A 15,299-nucleotide genomic window follows, 5' to 3' on the forward strand; every position below is an offset into this window, starting at 1 on the left:
CTCCATAAGCAGAAGGACTTAATCTCAGTTCTGCTGACATATATTATGGAAGAGCTCCTGTGCTCTTCTGTCCATAGCAGGAAAATGGGGTTTAGGGATAAATCCCAATTAGAAGAACAAATCCTAATTATAAATTATCAGGTTTTTTCAAACACTTGAGTCTGCCCAAGAGATCCTGTTGGGAAAGTACAGATCTGAAAACACAGGCAAGTGTCTTTCTTGATGCGAATCTTATCATGATGACTTTTTCTACTCAGTCACTCTCCCAAACTCATCAGGACTTTTAGGGAATTACCTAACACCTTCTGCATTATGCAGATTTTATACCATCACATACATGTCGTCATTCATTAAAATATGGAAGCCAGCAATAGGAGCTGCAGTGTTGGATGCCGGTATCAGGCAGGCAATCTCAGCTGCTTTGCCATCATTTTTTTCAGCTGCTCCTGAAAAAGGGAAGATTTTTTCCAAAGGTCCCTGTTTGTCACTGTTCTCATCTTCTTGCTGGCTTTCTGCCTCAGTGATGGACTCTGGTTCTTCATATTCTAGCTTGGTTTGCAACACCACATGATCATTTTTGTCTAGCCATTCCTAGAAAAATTAAAGTGTTAATGTTGGCAGAGATGTTAAAAGATCTGTTAAAAGAATCATGGTTGTATAGATACCAATTACCAATTTTCCTTTCATACTGGCATCTTTCCAGGATAAGCCACAATGGAGAAGATGAAAAGGAAGCAATGTAGAGAAGCAGGACATAAAACAGCAGGACAGAAGAAAGAATGGCAAGAAAGCAGACAGGATTCCAGAACTGCATACAAACTCTTACTTATTTTTGAGACCACATAAAATACATTTTGTATTTAACCAGGGGCCTTAGAAAACCTTGGATGTGTAAAATATCTGGTGTTCCCTCTTCGATAGGCTCATGCTTTCTTTGACCCAAACCCTGACTTAATTTAATCTAGTTTAGATGAAGATTTAGGCAATATAGCATACCTGTATTAATGCTTCAGTACTAATTTGAATTTCTATCTTTTTTCTTCACTTTGAGTTTAAAGCTATCTTTTATATAAAAAGTTTTCAGCTTGTCACTGAAAAATTATTACTGATTTTTGATATTCCATTTGGTTTGAAAATGTAAATATTTAACCTGTTTCCCATCTAGAGGAAGTTTAACTAACAGTTAAGGTAAACACTAGTACAGCTAAAACAGAAAACTACACCACATAAGTGATGTCAGGGACTCATAAGAAGCATTAAGAAAACAAAAGCCAAAACTGTAGTCTGTTCATTTGATAACCATTCCGGGTCTAAAAGTTTGTGAACATGCACCTCTATGGCTAAGAGAGGATGTTTCCTACTGGTGACTGACACCTCCAAAGGTGTGAGTGCCATCACTGTGCCAGCACTCACACATTCAGAACTTCACAAAATAGAGGACAAGATCAGGTTGAAGCAAGCTCCCTGACCTGTCATTTGCAGGAAAGGATGCAAACACCACAATGTCGTTTCAATGGATATTGTGCCTCTCAACACCCTTAAATTCTTCTCCAGCTGTCTCTTGGTCTCTATAGCAAATGTCTTTTCACAATCCCAAAGCAGCACTGCACTGATTTTATGAGCTCTGGCATTTGTTCTGTGGATCCTCTTGGTGATGCTGCACAAAGGGAAGGGTTTTGGGGCTTTTATCTTATGCCAGACTGCTTGTGGTTATGTCTGTGCAGAGCAAGAATCAGTAGCTACTTTCAAATAATTCTCAACGTTGTGGAGTTTACAGCCCTGCTAAGAAGGTGATTTTCACCTGTAAGTTTCCATTATGATCATTGAAGAGATCAGCAAATGGATATTTAGGGTCTGGTATAGCAGGCAGGACTGACATCTGAACCCTGCAACAATAAAAAAATACAAATTGATGCTTTGTTATAGCACAGTTATTTATACAAAAATCTCCCTCAGCAAAGTTCTGTACTCACAAATATATCTCGCATGACAGTAGTCTGTTCTTGATATCTTTTAAATGTGTTTTAAAGTCAAAAAGCACTTATAACAGTCTGATAACACCATCAGGCTAAGAGAATTTTTTGATGAATTTCAACCCAGCCCCACTCTAGCAAAATCTAGACTGTACACAAACCTCCAGCTAGTCAGCACGTGCCATTGTGCTCAATGCAGTAGTCAGAGCTTGCATTCTCTGGTTACCTTCCACTAGGCAGGGATGATGGTGTAGCAACCAGCTGTATTGGCTGACTTAGTGAACACAAATGTAAATGTGAACCATAGAAGTGCAGGAGAAAAAAACTCAATTTATGAACTAAAAGGGTAAATAGAGCCACAAATACTTTCATCACTGAAAATATGTAATTTTTGGCACTATTTTCCCACCAAAAACCCCAAAATCTGGAGCCTTTGTGGATTTGTTTGTTATTTGGTAGTTTTTTGGGGTTTTTATTAATTGTAAATTCTAGACATGAACAGCATTATTCAACTACCAATCTAAATATTAGTCTTATTAAAGCTGAATGCACTTAAGTTTACTTTATCCTACTGCAAACAGACATTTTGATTGATTAATGAAGGTTGAACAAAAGAATGTCCTTTCGGAAGAAGTAGCCAGAAAAATTGGCTTCTCAGGAATTAACTAGAATTCTAAAGAAAGAGAAGAGACAGAATATTATCCTGAAACATTGTCTTTTACCAGAATTGCTTCAGTTTTACAAATTAAAGGCCTAGGTGTTTGGAAGGCCAGGATGTATTATTCTGCAAACAGCAATTAAGCTACTGACTTCTACATCTTCACCATGACTTCATTAATCTCACAAGAATTTTTATTGCTAAGAGGCTTAATCCAGAATGATAACTCTGTTTTCATGACATGGCTATTTAGTTGTATCCAATAAAATTATATTTACCTCTGCCATTTACACAGAAGAATCAGGAGGATAAGCATCATTAAGAGTACTGCCAGTGAACAACTTAAAACAATTACTCTTTTTGACTGAGGAGTTACATCATCATCACATGAATCTAAGAATAATCAAAAAGAATATGTCAAAAATATTTTTTAACTGTGAATGTTCCTAATCTTGCTAAAATGTTGATTTTTTAAAAAAAAAAAAAAACCAGAAAATTTTTAAGGACAAATAAGACAAGTTTAATTGTTTAATTGAGACTGAAAAGAAAATCTCTGCTTCCCCAAATCTTGTAACAAAATAAAATTGTGCTTTTATTTATCTAAATTGACCTGGTACAGAACAACAGAGGGGGCTTACAGGCAGTGTAGATGCATTATGAATGAATCAAGTATTTCTCACCTTCATCACGCTGCATTGACAGTGATAAAGTGACTTTGTGCTAAGATCTGTCTTACATCTACCTACTTACAATCACTAAGGCTGCAATTGCAAGTTTACATGTAGCCCAAATGTCTTATCTCCCAACAAAAAACAAACAAATAATCCCAGCTGTTGGGTTGCATGAAATAGAAATGCTCCTGAGCCCTTCAGGGAGAAAAAGAAATCTAGAGACTGAATTAAAGTCTTTAGAGTTAAAACTTTTAGAGTTAAAATCTTTAGAGAAACTTAAATATGTTAAGCCATAAGTATAGAGTATAAGTTTTAGTTTTAAGTTTTAATATAGTTTAAATACCTTAAGTGCCTGTGTTAGTTAATGAAAAGCCTTATTACCCAGTTTAAAGTTCAGTGATAATACCCTTCACAGATTCAACTTAGCTCTAGTCATAATGAAAATATAGTTTGCATTCTTAGAACAGATAAGATTACTCATGTAAGCAGATAATACCCTATACATAAGATTTAAGTAAAGAGAACATTGTTTTCACATGTTAGAATTAAGTTCGTATTGGTGTAAAAAATTTTGTTTTAGAAGTGTGTTTTTAGCTGATTGGATGATTTATGGATTTAATCCCCTGTATTGGAGATCAGAATCTCTCCATCCATCCATCCATCCATCCGTCCGTCCGTCCGTCCGTCCATCCATCCACCCACCTACCCATCCATCAATCTATCAGACCGAGGAAGAACAGCAGCTCCATCATCACCAACTGCTTCTACAGCCCTGGACAACAGAGCTCCATGCTGAGAAGCTGCTGCCCCGAACATTGGGACCTTATACCAGGGAGCTGCTGCTCAGAACTCAGGACTTCATGCCAAAACTTTTAGTAAGGACTTTAACTTTCTATACTCTTTGCCTTTGAGACTGACAATTTTATACAATAAAAACCCTTCTAGCAACCATCAACTACTCATGTCTCTTTGAGACCTGGAAATATTCCTGTATTCCCTGTTGAAACTTGACACCCAGCAAACAAAGAGCCAGCAAATCACAAAAGTTGATACCCAGAAAGTAACTAGTGGTAGGCTAACACCTAACATGCAAGTATATAAAATTAATGAATTTTTGCATTTTTCTGCATTCTCAGTGTCCTTCCTGCAGCTTTTGTAATGCAAAGTCAAATCTCTGCCTCCTACTACTGGCCTTCTGGTCTCCACAAAAATGCCAAATGTGTGGATGATTATACACACATTCATTCATAAACTGTCCTGCCTGTTCCACCTCCCTGCTCTCTTTAGCTGCCAGGAAGCCACAAGTAAAATTGTCTCTCCCCACTAAGTAAGGTCTTCAGAGTTTATGAAATTTCTTGAAGCTTTGTGGCTTCATCTGATTATAGATTTGGAGTCAATAACTCATTAAAATCCTGAAGGAAACTTTTCCCAGTGAAGGGGCTGTGTCAATGTCGCTTCTGATCCAGGGGCACACAGAATGCCTTAGGCACTTTGACTGTCTCCTGTGTTGTCCTTCCTTGCAGGTACCTGCTGACAGCTTCTGGTCAAATGGTTCAGGTAAGGCTGATAAGTTGTTTGCTCTCAGAGGTGCAGAGGAAGACATTGTCATTATTTCTTAAGGGCATTTGCCAGCCACACCTAAGGATAAGCTTGCAGGCTCACAATTTGCATAGTGGAAGAGTCTTCACTGTGGCCATGAGTGCACATGGTCCAGGATTTCTTCCCAGCTTTGTGTGCATAGATTGCCTTCAAGCGAGATTGAAGTGCATTTCAAGTGAGCATTCAAGTGAGCCCATTGCATTTTAGAGAGCTCAGATCTTGTTACACTGGTCAACTGAGAGCTTCATAATTCTGATAAAGCCTCATGGGTGGTATTTTGTGCTTAGGTAATTAAATGTGCTGGTATAGTGTACAGTCTTTTTTTTTCTTTTTTCCTACAGAAAATCGGGAGTTTGGTTTTGATCTGCAGTAGGAATATTATTTACATTGATAATCTAATTAATGTCAGTCACCCTCAGTTAAATTCAATTGTCTGATAGGAAAGCACTGATGACAGTGGCATTGCTTCCCCTCAATATCTTTTTCCCCATCCTCCTCATTTCGATCAATCCAACACCCTTGAGCATCAAATTTCTGTGACCTGTGGTCCTGTAGTTCAACTGGATCTACTTGCAAAACAAACTGCCTTTAAAAATTTGACACCAGAGATTTTCTCAGAGTTCATCTTTGATATCCAAATGTCATATATGGGCATCCCCCTTCAACACCCACACCTACAGAGCCCCCATGCATCACATCACTGTCACTGGGGGATCCTCGATGCTATTATAACACAAATAATAACACTTTGCTGATTAGGACGTGAACTGATAGCTTCAGGGGCCATCAGAAACAAAGTGGACAGAGTTAAATTAAAGAGGCACAATTAAACATTCACATGAACTTTCTCTGATAACACAAGATAGAGAACAATAGTGCAACATTCATTTGCTGCATGTCCTCAGCTTCTTTTGCAGTCACCCCTTCTTTTTTTGCACTTAGACTATTTTTATTTATAAATATATATATTATCTGTTACCTAATAACGTGCCATTCATCCAAAATGTTTCAGCTTCCCAGTCACTGCTGTATTTGACTACATTGCAGTATGGTACGAGCCTCCTCAGTCTGACTCGGAAAGAGTAGCACTTCCTTGGATCAAAGCCTTGCTCTCCAACACTGCAGCACTTAGAAGTTCTGGACTGAGAAAGAAGTTTTATCATTGTTAATTCTGGTTTTCAAGACAGTGCTTCAAAGTGCTGCACTCAGTCATGATCACAGCTAGGACAAGGGAAAGGCCAATGCGAAACCTCAGAACCAAATATTAACTTCTCTGAGTTTTGAGGAATTCTGTTTCTTGATTGACTTTTGACTATTCATATCCATTCCTTGTTGTATGGTATTGAGTTGAGGGTCCTAACAATCATTGTATAGTGCAATATGTTACAGTTGCATATTTACAATACACAAAGACACTCCAATCCACAAAATATTTACAAGTTAAATTTGAGAATAGAAAGGTTTAAGTTAGTGAAATAATAATAATATTTGGAAATACTTAACAGCTAATTTGAGAAGAAATAAGAATCCCGTGTAATTTATTTTTTATATACTATTTCAATAGTTGTTTTTTTTTTGTCTTTCTTCTTTTCACTAATCTGTTTTCTGTTTCTATCTTTCCAAACTCCTCTATTCTGAATGTAGGCTTTTCTCTTAGATTTCCCTCAGTTCTTAGGGAGCTGCCTTTAACTTGTAAATTATTTCTGGCATGGCAGAGACCCAGGGATCTAAAAATCTAGATGTTTTCTTCTAGAAGCTATATTTGAAAATATAGGATGTGAGAAAATTTGGAAACAACTGTATTTTATATTCTATGGATATGCTACTTCCAGCTCCTTCTAGTATTGATTAAAAATGTGATGTCCAACTGCTTTCAGTGTTGATTAAAATTGTGACATACAACTCACTTGCCACTCTTTGTCAAACTTGCTTTTGTACTGAAGCTCAAGTCTCAAGCACCATGCATTTCTCTCTGGTTTATTACAGCTTACAGTAACAGTGTCATCTTCCCAGAAGAAGGTCACATTTTCTGGTGGACTGGGCTTTACTAAGAAGAAGAGAAACAAATTTTGCTATGGCATCCTAAAAAGCACTTTACATTTAAAATAATTTTTTCCTTCCTTGGCTCAGTATTTCATTGAGTAGTAAGAGAAAAAGGTGGATTTTCTTCTTGGAGGTTCTGCTTTTGCAGCTGACCTCCCTATTCAACATCAAAATGGAGCATGACACCATGACACTGTTCACCATTTTAGATGCCACATTCAAAGGCAGTAACTCATGTCAGGAACCTATTGTAGCTAGTTAAAGAAAGGACTTTGGTCTCCTCACACTCCCTGCAATCTAGACAAAGAAACAAGCTTCCTCATGGGAAATGAAGTGACAAATTCAGTACTACAAAACCTCCAAGAGAGACTTTTGCAGTTGCAGGAGGCTATGTGGGATATGATGGGGTATCTGCAAAAGCCCTGGGCTATCTATGCACAGCCGAATCTGCCCCTCACTGTTTTCTGAGGGTCTGAAGACAGCTCCATGGCTTGGCCTACACAGCTGGTAAGTCTTCAGCAGTGTGAAATAAAGGGCTGAAAAGAGTGCTACCTGATTTCTCAATCCTTCTAGTTGCCTTTTTGTATTATGAAAACTCTGCCTTCCTAATTTAAAGACTTCAGTCTGATCCTTGATATTTGTCCTTTGTTACCTAAAAATTTTGAAATTAATTTTTTTATTGGTGGCTGTTTAATAGTGAAAATTTGAGGACCATGCTGCAGTTTTCCATAATTTAACAGATATTGGTAAAATTAAGACATATAAAAGTATTCGCAAAGTTTGATGCCTTGACAGGTTTGTGTTTAATCTCTTTTGCTAAAACATTATCATTAAATTTGAAATATGTTTTTCAGATAATTCTCCACTGTATATCTCTTGTGTGATTTCTATTAGAAAAAAATCCCTACTTTTAATGATGTGGGTGTGTGAAATTCCAGAAGCTTATATATTTAGTATTTTCATTTGGATTTTGAAACTGTATTTTGGGACAAATCTGACTGTCTTATGTTATCTCATTTGATTGCAGCTGCACACAAGCCTATGTAACTGCAGGGAACAAAAATCAGCATGAAATAACTGTAGTTTTGTTTTGACGTGCACACTACACTAATAATATTTTATATGCCAGGTAACTGATTTCTTCTCAAACATAGAGAACTGGAAAATCTGCCAAAGTAGTCATGATTTTTCATACTTACTGTAAAAATCAGCTTTTAATTTTTTAGAAAAAAGTTCTTCACTTCCGTTGCTGTTCCTGATAGAAATGGCAAGGGTAGGTCCTTCTGTCTTAAAAAGACATCCAGAATTATAATCTTGATCCAATAAATAGGTGGTACATGGCTTCCAAACTTTGTGCTTGCCTTCACTAAATCTGTAAATGAAATAATATTGGTAAATGGAAAACTTAACAATTAAAACAATTAATTCATTTTTTTTACTGCTCTTTCTTTTATATTTCTTTTTTTTCTTTTTCAAATGCTACACCGAGGAAAGTCTGAGCATGGTTTTTCTTGAAGTGACAAATTTCACAGTGGTGTGAGGAAATTCATCACCCAAACTTCACCCAAATTCCCGCCTTGGGTTTTGATGCAGTCTGAAGTAATCAAGTTTCATTCATGCTGTTGTTTTCCAATAAGAGTGACTTGCTCAAACAGATGCTCTCATGATCCTGTTTTCAGGACTGTACTGTGCAAAGTTCTTCCATGGATATGACCCAGAAAGAAAAGATAAATACTATGATTGTCTTGAACTAAAATATTACACTTCTGCTAGTCAGCAATGATGGTAGTTAATAAGGAAAATATACACACCTATGTGGAAAAAACACTTTCAGTGGTGTAATTAGCCTTAGCATTTAGCACAATGATGGAAGAGGGACAAATCTTTCCTATCATGTCTGTTGTGACTGATTACTCACCAGGTTTATTGATTTGTACACTTCTGTAGGTTGTGAATATAAACAGGTTTAATGCTGGATATTAACAAATGTTAGAAGCATTTCTAGTTCACAGAAGACTCAAATGGACTTTAAGATTTCATTCTCCCTAAGCAAATCCTTTAACGAGAGAGGAATAGGCACTGACAATACTCACGTGTAAAAAAATGACACATTCTCATCATGGAAAAGCTCTCTTGTTGCCCATGTGATCTGCATCTTCTCATTGTTGAAGTTGATGATTGTGGTGTTGATGGCATTTTTCTCACCTGCTCAGAACATTTATGGAGAATACGATTTCAGGAGTGAGTATGAAAAGCATCCCTTGACATTAGTAGGCAGTCAGTATTTCTAAGATATGTGTGCAATAGGCTCAGGTGATCATAAAGTCAGAAGACATAAGAACATCCAAAATACAAGGAAATAGAGTAGAATAGCTTAGAGAAGTTTGAAATTAGAATTTCAAATAATGAAATGAAGGCATGCACAGTGACGTGAGAAAGAGATTTGGACACGTGGTCCTGGGACCAAAAAGTGTAGAGTGGGCTCCATCGAGGCACTGAATAAGGCCTATACCTTGAGGACAACTTTCTCCAGAATACCTACTGAGGAAAACTGTTTGGGAACTAACACTACAGGGAATGTCTGTGTAAACTGTCAGATGTTGGCTGTAAGAAGCAAGGAACTAACACGGGAAATACAGACCAGTCAAGACCCACAGGAACACAGAGCAGATCAGCACAAGTAGATGTATTGCATATTTGATGCCTATTCCACCCTAAATACAAGAACAACCATTTAATGTCCTTTGATTGCACGCAGATATTATTTCCTCTCTGATCATCTCGTTACTGTTCTTGCTAGGGACAAAGGATTCCACAATCAGACACTGAAGATTTTGAACCTGACATTGAAGAAATTGAGAAATTAAGAAAGCAGAAGGATTAGAAATCTATTCTATATTAAAAAAATATTTATTTTGCATTCTATAAGATGTGAAATTGTGTTTACTTGAGTGAATAAAGAGGAAGAAAATATATCAGCAAGAAACAATTTGAAGGTAAAATTTTCAGACTTCTCTACCCAGCTGTGAAGTATCTAACACTAAAAATCTTTGTTGGAATATTCCTGTCTAGAAGGAGAATAGAAGATTTTAGCTTTGATTGCTGTGTGCATTTTATACTAACTCTGGACTTTTGAAGGGTTTAAAATTTTAAAATATTTCTTTATGAGCTATTTATCATATCCAGCCATTCTGATTACTTCATGGGAATCAAGAATAACTATTCTCATGGTTGCTATTTGTTGCTCTGTAATCAACATGAAGAATGTGAGATGTGGGTTCGAGTAAGAAATTTGCCTATTTTCACGCCTGTATCTGTGTTTTTGTGCTTTATGACTACTCTAATTAGAACATTTTTGTGGAAGTGTTTTTGTACTGTAACACGTAGTCTTGTCAAAACCATTCAAGGCAGTTATGACAAAAATCCAGGACACACTGGGCCTGTACCTTCAGGTTTCTGCTATGTGAGTCATGGAGCTGTGGAAAAAAGATTCTGCTCTTATTCATGAAAAGGACTTGAAAGTACCTCCTCCATCTTTTACCTCATGCATGCAAGCTTGTTTTGTATTGTTTTCTCAAACAGAAAATCTTGTTTACATGCTGAGGCAATACCAGAAGTGAAAAGTCTTAAAAAGTGTAATAAAGTGGAGTTTATCCAGCCAGTTCTACCTACCTCTCTTGCAAAAAAGTACCTACAAAGGCTTCAAGCTCTTTGTAATTCCCTTCTGCAGGTCTAAGAGATGATCTTTTACTAAAGCCACTAAGAAATATGCAGGCAAAGTGCCTAACAGTGGATACTTGGTCTGTGATTACATTAGCATATTTCAATTTTTGTGGACTGCTTTAGCATGGTTGTGCTGTGCAGTACATAGTGTAAGTGAAATCCTTTACTTCTTGGACTTCAATTTTCTATAAAATAAAATATAAAAGTAGTTTAATGTATATTTAATGTGTATTAAGTGTATAATTGCATGTTCTCCATTCTTATTTAAAACAGACATAAAAAATCCTGAGATATTTAAAATATATACTTCCTACTTTTGGATAATTAGTCTGATTGCCTGTATTTTCACTTTGAGAAAGTGATCATGCTTCTAATGATCATGCCGCTAATGATCATGCTTCAATTATGAAAATAAGAGCAGGAAGAGTACTTGATTTCTTAATTACATATTTTCAAGGGTAATTAATTTCAAAATTAATTTCTGATGTTGTTTCTATGTGTACAATAGTTGGGAACAATGGCAGAAAGCAAAACACTCTTTGTAGGGCCTATTTTTGAATCTTCCACTAGACCAGGCTGCTCAGAGCTCCATCCAACTTGGCCTCAAACAATTCCAAGGATGGGGCATCCACAGCTTCTTCGTGCAACCTGTTCCAATGCTTCACAACCCTCACAGTAAAGAATGTTTTCCTAATATCTAATCTAAATCTAGTCTTTCGTTTGAAAGCCATCGCCCCTTTTCCTGTTGCTGCAGCCCCTTACAGAATGTCTCTTTCCATCACAATTGATCTGAGGTCTTCAGTCAACTTGGTCACAAGGGCTGTATAGGTACAGAAAAAAAGAAGAGGGAAAAAGGAGCTTATAACATAAATACAGAACACCGTAACAGAGGCAAGGAGAGGAAAAGCTTGTTTTAAACATCTCAAAAAGGGAAAAACTGCAGTGCTAGGAGTTTCATCCCTCAAAGTTCAGGACTTTAAAACAATATTATAATGCTTATTCTTTGTGAATTGATTTTATCTTACTGGGCAGTATCAACAATTTTTTTTTTCTTTTTTCACAAATTATATTTCTGGGGAAATTTCTAGAATTAAGATGGATAGCACTGGCTCATTAATTGTGAGAGAGAGCACACAGAAATTGCTTACCCAAAATTCTTTTACACATCTGACAATAAATGTGCTGACAAAATTTAGACTAACTTTGTCTCTCAAATAAGTTATCTATGCTTGGGAGTCTCCTTGAATCTCTGACTCTATATCCTACAACCTGCCAGCAGAGAAGCAAAGATTTGGTAAAGTGTTAATTCAGAGGTGAAGACTAAATCTTAGGTTTGGCAATGAACATTTTTTGTATGGCAAAGAATATCAGTTTGACTCCATTCCTGCAGTGATTTATCCATGGACCTGAGTAGTTAACTTCAGCAGGATTGGTCAGATTGTATCAACTTAATATCATAAATAAATATATCTAAATCAGAACCTTTTTCTGCAAAAAATCCCTACGTATTATGAATTAAAATGCTGGAATTTTAACATAAAAGTATAAACTCCAACAACTGAAGTTATTTATGTACTAAAATGGAAAGCAATATATTATCAAATTCTTTAACAATACATAGAAAGTTAATTGAAATGGAATAGAAATTATGATAAACCATCTGGTGGTATATACATATTCTTTCCTGTGCTCTAATTTTAAAGAATTTCATAAGAAATCAGCTTCAACATAATTAACTAGGTATGTAGGACAGAATCTTACCAATCTTTTATCATTAAAGACTTTGTTTTCAGAGCTTTAGTCAGAGAAATTTTCTTCTTTTCTTCCTAATTTCATGAGTTTTGAAGCCTTTTTGAATGTAGTTTGAGTTGTATTTTTTGTAAATGTACAGTAGGTATTTGCATGTATCTTTTCAAATTATAACATGTATAATTGTAATTTGTATAATTTAAATTTCAATATGAAGGCATGCATAACCTAAGTGAGTTTCTTTAAAGTTTAGATTAAACTGACACCAAATCCTCTGGGGATATACACAGTTTATCTGAAATATGTTTTTTTTCTTTATGATGTTTCCCTTGCCATTGACTGAAAAAATGTTTGGTTTTAAGTAAGTATACACCTATACTTCTGCTGGCAGAATAATTTTGTATCTTCTGTTAGTGGAAAGAAAATAAGAATAGAGGAGACCATTTCTCTCCCTCTGCTTTTGATGGAATTTTTTTGAATTCAGCTGTGACATCATAGATCATTCTCAGCTGATATGTCAGCTCTCCCACATTACAAATTTTTTTTTGTAATTTTGTAATTTGTAATTACATATATTTAAAGTCTTCTAATTATGATCCTGGAGGCATACAATACACCAAAGCAACACATTCATAAGTATTCTTTCTATTATAATAATGGATAGATGAAAAGGTCAAAAATGTTTTGAGTAGGCAGTCCCTGGGCTAAAAGAGAGTGGCACAACTTTCTGTCAGAGGATGACCTGGTGGTCTACCCAGGTATGCAGCATACTGCAGGACACTGCAGGACCAGTGCACAGGAGCAAGAGTTTCAGGGAGAATTATCCAAGCCTACACCTTCCTTAAAACCAGACAGGTTTTTACCAGAACTGGTAAAGTTCTGCACAAGACTTGAACCTCACTTAATTCTTCTCAGGACAGAGAAGAATGGAAAATACCACTATGGTGTGTGGAGAAAGTAGTTCTACAGGGAAAAAAAAAATAAATTCCTTGAGTAAAAAGTTATGCAGACACAACCATGAGCAAGAATATGAGCAAGTTCTTTCCACTCCCATTCTATTTTTCAAAGTTTATTGCTGAGAAAAAATACTACTGAAAGAGAACATGTAAAAAGGTTAAATGTCATGGAACAAAATTTAAAAAAAAGAAAGAGAGAGACAGAATATCAGTCTTCAAAGATAACAGAATGAAACATGTATGTACTGGAACAGTTGCAACCTCATTGATGCATAACAAAGAAGAAAAACCACTTTTGATTTCCTTATACTGACGAAACCTGATAACTAACCACAGTACACTGTACAGGAACTACTGGAGAACAAGACCCAGATCTGAACCAATAGTCTTTAGTTGCCCTTAGTACTACTGGTGGATGAAGGACAGTTTCATTTTTTTAACAGGAACAAATGTAGTCAGAAGTGCCATTTGTGCACAAGACTGCTGAATTGAACACATGGGTCAGAGAATGACTAGGAAACATCTTTTCAAGAAGACAAAGCAAGTGAAAGTTTTTCATAGACATTTTGAGACAAGGTATAATTCTTATAGCATAATTCTTAGAATCCACCACATAGAGTGCTTTGGGGTTTTTCTCAGAAAATCACTGATCATTGTCAGGCATCCCAACACTGCATAGAATAAGCATCACAACTCCAATTTTTGAATTTTGTTCCACAGAGACATGCCATCAGCACTGCATGGCTATAGATGATTGCTGTCTCAGGGCAGGGAAGTCACCTTCCTTCACAGGACAGCCAGTGACTCACAGGGACAATTAACTCTGGGGAATCAGGTGGTGCAGCATTATCAAAAATCATATTTACTATGTGTTTGACAGAACAGAGAGATGACTTAGAGGTTGATAGAATGAGATCATCAAGAATTTATTCTTCCTTGTAAAATGAATGACAGGGAACTTGTGGGAAATTAATTAGAGTGAAGTTTAGATTTTTGATGTAGGTGTTGAGCATTATGTTTAATTTCTCTAATGGCATTGCAGACAAATATCTAAAACAGAGATTTCTTAGGCAGCCAAACAATTGGTCTTTGATAATTTTGCTGAGTAATAGTATTTTTATCTTGGTGTTATCTCAGGAGCAAAGTATTGCTTATCTTTTCCCACTGTGTTCATTTTTTCAGAGTACTAAGTGCATAAGTCTTACCTTGAATGTGTTTTATCCTTCTTTGTTCAGTGAAGGCTAGTCTTTTTTGGCTGCAATCTACTCTGTTAGAAAACTTTCATAGAAATCTGTCATTGTTTGTTTTTTTAGGAGAACATTTTCATTTCTGCTGGGTATTCATTTTTGTTTGGGTCAATCTTCTAATCAAAAAAACACTGAATATTGTAACACATGAGGTAGAAAATAAACAGAAATATTGCTAGCTGATATATCAATTTCTAAATAAATATATGGGAATTTGAACTTACCAGAAGATTGTGACTGAGAAGCCACAAAGTTGCCCAGTATGAAGATCATCAAATATGCTTGAAAGATGAGTCTCATGGTTAGAATGTGACAACAGACTGTGAAGAGATGAATAATCATAATCTCTGGATTTACTCTTTGATCACTTTATACCAGATGCTGGAGGGAAGTGGAGGAAATGACTACAGCAAATAAAAAAAATGGCTTATCTGTAGCTACAAACAAATCAGAAGTGCAGGGCCTTCTTTATACAATGTAAAAAAATCTCAGAATATGAGTATCTCTTTTTCCAGCTTTATCTTTTTACAGCTGTATCAATCAGAGGAGACCATAGCCCTGCTGCAAATGAGGATGAGATAGCTGTGCAGAGGTGTGACCACACAGAATCACAGAATCAATCACAGAGTCACAGAACAGGCAAGGCTGGAAGGGACCACAGTGGGTTGTCTGTTCTCATC

At 36.2% G+C, this 15,299-nt stretch overlaps 1 protein-coding gene across 1 annotated transcript; it reads right to left on the minus strand.

Moving 5' to 3' along the window:
* Positions 1-213: 213 nt before the first annotated feature.
* On the minus strand, positions 214-14,961 carry CRLF2 (cytokine receptor like factor 2). The gene is made up of 8 exons (XM_005516814.3): positions 14,844-14,961; positions 9,038-9,149; positions 8,144-8,316; positions 6,809-6,948; positions 5,881-6,043; positions 2,910-3,024; positions 1,802-1,886; positions 214-591 (listed from the first exon to the last, which is right to left on the minus strand). Exons 1-8 carry the CDS (start codon positions 14,959-14,961, stop codon positions 322-324), a joined length of 1,176 nt encoding a protein of 391 aa, XP_005516871.2. The 3' UTR covers positions 214-321.
* Positions 14,962-15,299: the final 338 nt, after the last annotated feature.

Source organism: Pseudopodoces humilis, chromosome 2 (assembly GCF_049639895.1).
Source record: "Pseudopodoces humilis isolate 2021_Gansu_Grassland_sample_001 chromosome 2, ASM4963989v1, whole genome shotgun sequence".
Lineage (NCBI taxonomy): Eukaryota > Metazoa > Chordata > Aves > Passeriformes > Paridae > Pseudopodoces > Pseudopodoces humilis.

Coding starts and splice junctions, on each gene's coding strand:
- CRLF2 (XM_005516814.3), bottom strand. CDS start 14,961: ATGATTATTCATCTCTTCACAGTCTGTTGTCACATTCTAACCATGAGA. Junction 1,887..2,909: donor CTTCTGTGTAAATGGCAGAG/GTAAATATAATT, acceptor TTATTGTTGCAG/GGTTCAGATGTCAGTCCTGC. Junction 592..1,801: donor ATCATAATGGAAACTTACAG/GTGAAAATCACC, acceptor TAATTTTTCTAG/GAATGGCTAGACAAAAATGA.